Source organism: Macrotis lagotis, chromosome 1 (assembly GCF_037893015.1).
Source record: "Macrotis lagotis isolate mMagLag1 chromosome 1, bilby.v1.9.chrom.fasta, whole genome shotgun sequence".
Lineage (NCBI taxonomy): Eukaryota > Metazoa > Chordata > Mammalia > Peramelemorphia > Peramelidae > Macrotis > Macrotis lagotis.
Window position 1 is genome coordinate 853,649,459 of NC_133658.1, and position 7,783 is coordinate 853,657,241.

General features: G+C 39.9%; 1 protein-coding gene across 3 annotated transcripts in view; it reads left to right on the forward strand.

The window, feature by feature from the left end:
• The window catches only part of SMAP2 (small ArfGAP2), a 58,386-nt gene extending 50,603 nt beyond the window's left edge, over positions 1-7,783 (forward strand). For all 3 annotated transcript variants that reach the window (XM_074217644.1, XM_074217643.1, XM_074217642.1), the window contains 2 exons: positions 165-481; positions 7,644-7,783. In XM_074217644.1, coding sequence (XP_074073745.1) covers positions 165-481; positions 7,644-7,769 — 443 coding nt within the window. In that variant the 3' untranslated portion in view covers positions 7,770-7,783. The remainder of the gene's footprint in view (positions 1-164; positions 482-7,643) is intronic.

Sequence of the window (7,783 nt, forward strand, 5' to 3'; positions counted from 1 at the left end):
TCACAGGGTTGTTATGGCTGCTGCAATGATCCAAGAACAGTCTTAGAGAAGAGAATCTGTGTCAGGCTGTCTTGAGGATGCTACTGAGAAGACCGAATGGGATTAGCTTGCTTCTAGTCCCACTCCTTAGCTTCCTAATAAATGTGCGTATGCTCTCTTGGCAGCGATGTTCATGGCTCCAGCTCAGATGGCCTACCCTGCAGCCTACCCCAGCTTTCCTGGTGTCCCCCCTACTGGTACCATGATGGGGGGGATGATGCCCCCACCAGTGGGCATGCTGACCCAACCTGCAGCTGCTGGAATGGTGGCCCCTGTAGCCATTCCCCCAGGCTATGTAGGTGGTGTGCAGGCCACGGTGATGGGTGTCCCCAATGGCATGATGGCTGCCCAGCAGGCTGGCTATGTCACAGGCATGGCAGCTATGCCCCAGACAATGTACGGCATCCCACCAGCACAGCAACTGCAATGGAACTTGGCTCAGGTGAGACATGTCTTCTGGGTAGACTGTCACTCCATTGAATTCCTCCTCCTTTTACTGTTCTCTTCCTCTGACTGGAGGAATTCTTTCTAGGCTCTTTTTAGAAGGTTTGCAGACTCATAAGGTAAGTTCTTTGTTCCCTTTCTGCTCTTAATCTAGGATCCTGAGTTAGACAAACCTGGAGGAGGGAGGAGATCAACATCCCTTCAAGTACTGAAAGGCTACCATGGGAAACCATCTGCTTAGCTTCAGACAGGAAGTTGCAGACAGGCAGATCTCAGCTTATATTTAAGGAAAAACTTTTTTTTTACCAGTGAGAACTGTCCAGCAGTGGTCTGGATAGCCTCAGAACTAGAAAGCACTTGAGGTTAGATGAGGCTAGGTAACCACTTGTCAGGGAAATGCAGAGGTGTTTCCTCTTTGGGTCTATTTTGGACTAGGGACCATTTGAGCTCAGTTCCTTCTAACTCTTAAAGAGTTTATGATCTTAAAAGAACAAAATTGGGTATTTAATTTTTTATTAGAAATATAACAGCATTCAAGAAATGTCAGTAGAGTGTTTAGAAAATCAAATATCGATGTAGTCTTTTATATTTAATTCCATTCTGTAATTAATTCTATTCTGTAACTCCCTGAGCCATGTTTCTTTGTCTCTGAGTTAAATTTAGAAGTTCGTGAACCCAAAAGTTCAGTTTCTCTACAAAGCACTTTAATTCAAAGAAAACTATTATCTCTGTGCCTCAAGCTGTCTACTTGTGACAATTAGAAGAAATTATCCTTGAAGAGTGCAGGTGGATGCTTGGGAGTCAGCTCTTTCGTTATCTTTGCAACTGACTGCACTTGAGGAAAATTTGGTCTGTTATCATTGTGGCCATAGCTAGCCATGCAGGTGGACACTCCCAGTGAGTTACAAGATGGAAGGAGGGGTTGTTGCTAGCCCTGAACTCCAGTTTTTTATCCAATCATATTTATTTGCACCTGTGATGCTTCCTGGTTTTTGTTCTGTTGTACTTCCCAAAACTGTATGAAAGCTAATAATTCCTACTTAATGAGATTTTTGACTTACTAAGGAGTTGAGAGACCCATTTTATTGGTAATTGCTAGCCTCACCAATAAATAGGATATACTTGGAACTTTGTGCCTCAGTTCACCTTAATTTGAATTGCAACAGTTTGAAATTAAATCCTGTTTTTTTATAGCAGACATTACTATGTCACAATTTAATTAACCATTCTCTAAAATATATTGGTCATTTCTAATTTCTTGCAACTATAAATACTGTAAAGAATTTTTGAACAGATAAGTCTTTTCTAACAGACCACAAGATGAATTAGGCACAGGAAAGATTGGGTGTATGTATCTTTCTTTTATAATTTCCTGCCTATTTCTGTTGCCTAACACCAATCTTCCCCGATGAAAGGCAAAAATGTTTCTTTTCCACCAAGAATCAGTGCCTTAGATTCCCTTTCTACCAGAGGGCAAAGGCTGTACAGCCAGAGATCTAATGGAAAGGGCACTAGACTTGGGAGACAGAATACTTTGGAGACTCTCCTACTGGCTGTCCTTTTTTTTGACCTTGACTTTCTCTTCTAAAATGAGGGTGTTGGGATAGAAGGTCCTATTTAGTTTTGATATCCTATGATTCTATAAACCTTTGTCTCATCACCTGAATTCAGCCTTTTTCTTCTGTCTGGTTCTGTGCTTTCTTTATGATTTTTTCTTCATTGGTGAAAGTCATTTGAGTAGCCTGCTTTAAGCTTTCAAAGCTAGTTTCTTTTTGGGTTTCTCCTCATGCCCCCAAATAGGTCAGATAGCCAGTTTTTTTCAGTGTCTTAAGTGACAATACCCTAGCCTGGCTCTCAACTTCTCCAGAACTTACTCAGAGAACTCTTCTTGCGGTCCTGTTAATTTTCTCTAGTATGCTCTTTTAAAGGATATTAGGTGTACTCTACCTCCCTTGAAGCATTCTGATTTTTTCCTTCCCCATTGCCTATTCTAAATGGCCTGATGCTAGTCCCTGGTGTACATAGACTCTACAAGTAGACATCTGGCCTACAGCAGCACAAAGTACCGGAAAAGACACAGACTGGGCTGGAGTTGTTGTTCTTCATAATAAAGTACTAGTAACTGTCTTAATTTAAAACCATCTTTGGTTAATGGTTTCAGAGAAGGGACTTACCAAGGAAGTGTCTTCAGATGCTTACATGCTGATCATAGCCAACAAACTCTGACTTTCTGAGTCACAGGCACCTTGGCAGTCATCTTCCCTATAAAACTTGTCATCTTAGGATGTGATGGGATCAATATCTGAAAGACACCCACTGCACTGAAAAAACATTACCCAGTTCAGCTCTGGGCTTGAGTGAGGAGGCTCATTCCCTTTGCTTAGTGTCCCCAAGCTGTTCCCTTAGCCTTTCTGAGCCTTAGCTTCTTTGTCTGTAAAAATCACAGAATCTGAGTTGATCTTAGAGACTGGCAAGACTAAATTACAACTGAATGAAATTTTCTTCTACATCTTAATCAACAAGAGTAATCCAGTCTTTGCTTGAAGACCTCCATGAGCAGAGCACTATTTCTTGAGGCAAACTAGGATAACCTAAATTAACCTCTGGAATCAAGCAGAACAAAAATGCTCTAGCTTTCACAGGAAAGTTCATTATGTACTTGAATATCTTGTTTTCCTCAGGCTAGGCATTCCCAGTTTCTTCATCTACAACAACTCAAGGGCTTCCTAGTTCTGAGGCCAGTCCAGACCATTGCTGGACAAGACCCATTTTCTTCATCTACCTCATGTGGCACAGAAATTCATGCCCTTTACTTTCTAGGTTTCCCTCCTCTGACTCTTCTCCAACATGTCAATGTCCTTCCTAAAACGTAGTGACCAGGACTGAACACTGTCACCTGAAGACTAGTGCAGGTGACAGTTTAAGAACTGACAAACTTCCAATTCATTGAACTAGGTACAATGCCCCTTTTTAATGCACCTTGAGATTGTTTTCTGTTTTTACCTACCATATCACATTGTTGACTTGTAGTTGACCAAAACCAGATCTTCTTCAGATTGCTATCCTGTTGTGCCTGCCTTCTCCATCTTATATTTGGGAAATTGATTTATTTCAACCCAAGTATGAGATTTGCTTTTTTTATTTGATTTCATCTTATTATATTTAGTCCAGTGTTCAGACCTGTTGAAATCTTTTTGAATCCTGATGGGGTGATTAGTTATGCCTCCTAGTTTTGTGTTATCAAATTTCCAGATGTATGCTGTGCCTTTATCCTAGTCATTGATAATATTGTATAGAATAAAGTCAAACAGATCATTTGGTCATTCTTTTGGAGTTCTTTAAAAGCTGTCATCAGATTATTAATAATTCTGTGGGGCATTTAGCCATTTCTAAGTCCACCTAATTGGATTGTCTTCTTTCCCACTTCTTTCTATCTTTTCTATGAAAGGAACACACACAACTTGGTAAAATGCTTTGACAAAATTTAGGTAAGTCATATCCCCATAATTTTTCTGATTTAATTGTCAAAAAAGAAAATAAAGTTAGTTTGATTTGCCCTATTTTTGTTTTTAATTTTTCCTTTTTTAATGAACATTCATCTTTTCTTTTTATCATCTCCCTTACCTCCCCAACCAAAAGAAAGCAAAACTTTTTTAACAAATATGCATAGTCAAGAAATCAAATTCCCCCATTGGCCATGTCCAAGTATTCAAGTCTTATGAATTTTTAATCTATAACTTCACTGTTAGGAGGTGAGTACCATGCTACATCATTGGTCTTCTGGAATCATAGTTGGTCATTGTATTGATGAGAGTTCATAAAGTCTTTCAAAGTTATTTGTCTTTACATTGTTGTCTTTGTATAAGTGATTCTTTTGGTACTGATTACTTCATTTTGCCTCAGTTGTGAGTTTAGTCAAATTTCTATGACCCATTTTTAGTATGCTTTTGTCTGCATTCAGATTCCATAGCCTTCTCTGGATGTGGAGGCATTTTCCATCACAGGCCCTCTAAAGATGTTTATTCTTTGTTCTCAAAAAAGATAATGACATCAGAGAGGTGATGCCATGACATACACATGAGTTGTATTTGCGTGGGGGGGAGGGTTGTGCTAAATCACTTCCTCCTCCAGAGCCATCTGGGTCCAGTGACCAGTTATGGATCAGGACTTGACTGTAAGAGAATACCAAAGTGGAGAGAGTCTTCTGTTTGCAGATGATTATGCCTTCAATGCAGCCTCTGAAACCGAGATGCAACAAAGTATGGATCAGTGCTCTGCTGCTTGTGCTAATTTTGGTCTAGCAATTAACACACAAGAAAACCCAGGTGCACCACACCATTCATATGTGGAACAATCGAGTATAACAAATGGAGAAGTTCTGCATACTGGGAACAGATTCACTTACCTTTGGCAGTATTCTTTCCAAGGAGGCACACATTGACAATGAGGTTGACATAAACATTGCCAGATCTAGTTCAGTACTTGGGAGGCTCCAAAAAAAAAGTAGGGGAGAGAAAAGATATTAGACGGACTACCAAACTGAAGGTCTACAGAGCCTGGACAGTCTACCAGTGCCATGTCAGGAAATGGAATTGCTTTCATTTAAATTGTCTTAGGAAGATTCTGAAGATCACTTGGCAGAAGATAGCAGATACTGATGTCTTTTCTGGAGGTTAAACTACTCAGCATTCCAACATTACAGAAGCATGCAACTACAATGGACTGGTCATGTTGTTAGAATGCCAGAAATATGCTTGCCAAAAAAACTTTTATGGAGAACTCACCCAGGGCAAGTGCTCACAAGGGATCAGAGGAAGCAATATCTGGACACCTTGAAGATCCCAAGAACTTTAGAATTGATTGTGCAACATGGGTAACACTGGCAGAGGACCACCCAGTATGTCATGCCCTCAGCAGAGAGGGTGCTGCACTCTATGAGGAAGGCAGAATTGAAGGAGCTCAAAGAAAAGGTGACATCTGTATGTTTAGAGTACCCAGCACAGGTGTTCACATGGACTATTTATGCCTAACCTGTGGTAGAGCATTCCAAGCTCATATGTGTCTGAGCAGCCACAGTCAGACAACACTGTAAATTATCTCTTAACATAGCTATGTCATTTTGGTCTTCAAAAATGAAGGACAAGAACCAACCAATCATGACCCATTTTTTGATGAAGGTATGCTGGCTCTTTGTGGCCACTAGTAAATGTTCATTGACCATTATTTTAATAACATGTTTTAGAATTTTGCCAGGAATCAAAGCAAAGCTTGTTGGTCATATAGTTTGCAAGCTTTAGTGTGTCTTCCCTCTTTTTTGGAAATTGAGATATTTGCCCTTCAGTCTTTCATACTGTTCCAGATAACTTAACAATCACTACTGTACTACTATATAGTTTGTGTCTAGGTCGTGCCTGAAACTTCTCAACAAAGCCTAGTCCTTTCTTAAAATATCCCTTTAACTGTCTTGGGATATATCAGCCTCCTGTTAGCCACTTTGAAAACAGAGGCAAATGGAAATTTGCTCTCCCAAAGTCTAGAATGCATTTCCCCTCTATCACAAGTTCTAAGTTGATTTGTTCATTTTCCAGTGTCCCATCTTTTCTATCCCAGGACCTTGTTGAGAATCAGTCTCAGAACAGCAGTTTTCTTTGTTGGTTTCTTAGACTTGTTAAAGGAGGAATTATTATTGAAGTAGTTCAGGACATTTTTTTACTCTGCTTTTTGGAAGAGAGAGTATGCTGCAGTGGATGCCTGAATAATTGAAGTCTCCCATCACAAGCCTTTGTGCTAGGCTTGTGGTTTTTCCCAAACTCTCCATTATTTCCTTTTACCCAGGTAGTTACTAGTATGGTCCTGTAAACTGTATCATTTCTGCTTTTGTCTGTTCTTGATCTCAACACACTTCCCACCTTTTCTTCCCTGGATTTCCTTATATAATCTTCTGATCCCATTTTTTTTTTGCCAGTCCTTTGACTATTTCTGTGTCACTGATACCTATGAAGTCAAATTTGTTTCTTTATTAGGGTTTCTACTTCTTGTTATTCTCTGCTTTGCAAAGTATGATTGACTTCTTTCTTGGATGTAGTCTCTTGTGAACTTCTGGATTTCCTCTGCTGTGATTGTTATTATTCTCTTGGTAGATGTACAAAGGTAGTTATCTTCCTGCCTCTTGTATTTAAAAGTCCTTGATTTGTGAGCCTCTAAGCTAGATTTTTAACCAGTCCTTGTTAGGTCCATTCAATTCCATACTAGGAATCTGTCATTCCCATATGAAATGAGAAATCTAAATTCTCCTTTCACATGCCATTCTTCTTAACCACTTCTTTGTTCTCCAAGACTGTTTTTCTCTTCTGAATCCCTTGAAGAAGCGATGAAAACACCATCTGTGTCCCAAGATCTTCCATTTCTTGCCAGAGATTTCCTAATCTTTAAGAATGCTTTCTAGGTCCCTTCCAATAGTTTAATTTTGCATATATAAATCATCAGAAATAATTGTCATTTAGTTGTCATCTATAGTATCTCCTCTATCTAATTTATAGGATTTCTATGATAGTTCACTTTGTTATCAAAACAAGTTTCAGCATTCAAGAATCTCTATAATTTTTGTGGAGGCACTCACCTCACAGTTTGTCCATAAACAAAATGTCTGAATATTGTTGTGGTGCTGTCATCCACGGCCAGATTGGTGGTGACCTGTTGCCTCCTCATTCAACTAAGCATGTCCTCAGATGACAGACATGTCCATCACTGAATCAGTGTTCAGAGCCTTTCCCGTGGGTGTAGGAGCTGCCCCAGTGGGTACTCCATTGGGTACTTCATCATCTTTGAGAACTGCTCATTTCACATGATCATTCCATGGTTCACAAAGTGTTTTTTCATATAACCCTGTGTGGTAAGTAGTATAGTTTCCCCATTATACTGATGAGGATCTGGAATCTTGGTAAGTATAAGTAGTCTTAAAGCCCTGGCTATGCCACTTGTCTCATCCGACAAAATTGGTTTCCTAGCTTCATGCTGTAGTTAAAATTTTTTCCCTTAGATCCAATACCAGAAGCAGATTCCCTTAGCATAAAGCTAGGGACCCCATTCTTTGCATGAATTGACTCATCTGTGGTCCTTACCATCAAGACTTGAAAACTTCCTCCTTCTCTCTTTTCCAGATGACTCAGCAGATGGCTGGAATGAACTTCTATGGCACCAATGGCATGATGAGCTACGGACAGTCGATGGGCGGTGGGAATGGCCAGGCAGCCAATCAGACGCTCAGTACTCAGATGTGGAAATAAAAGTGGAGCCCCTG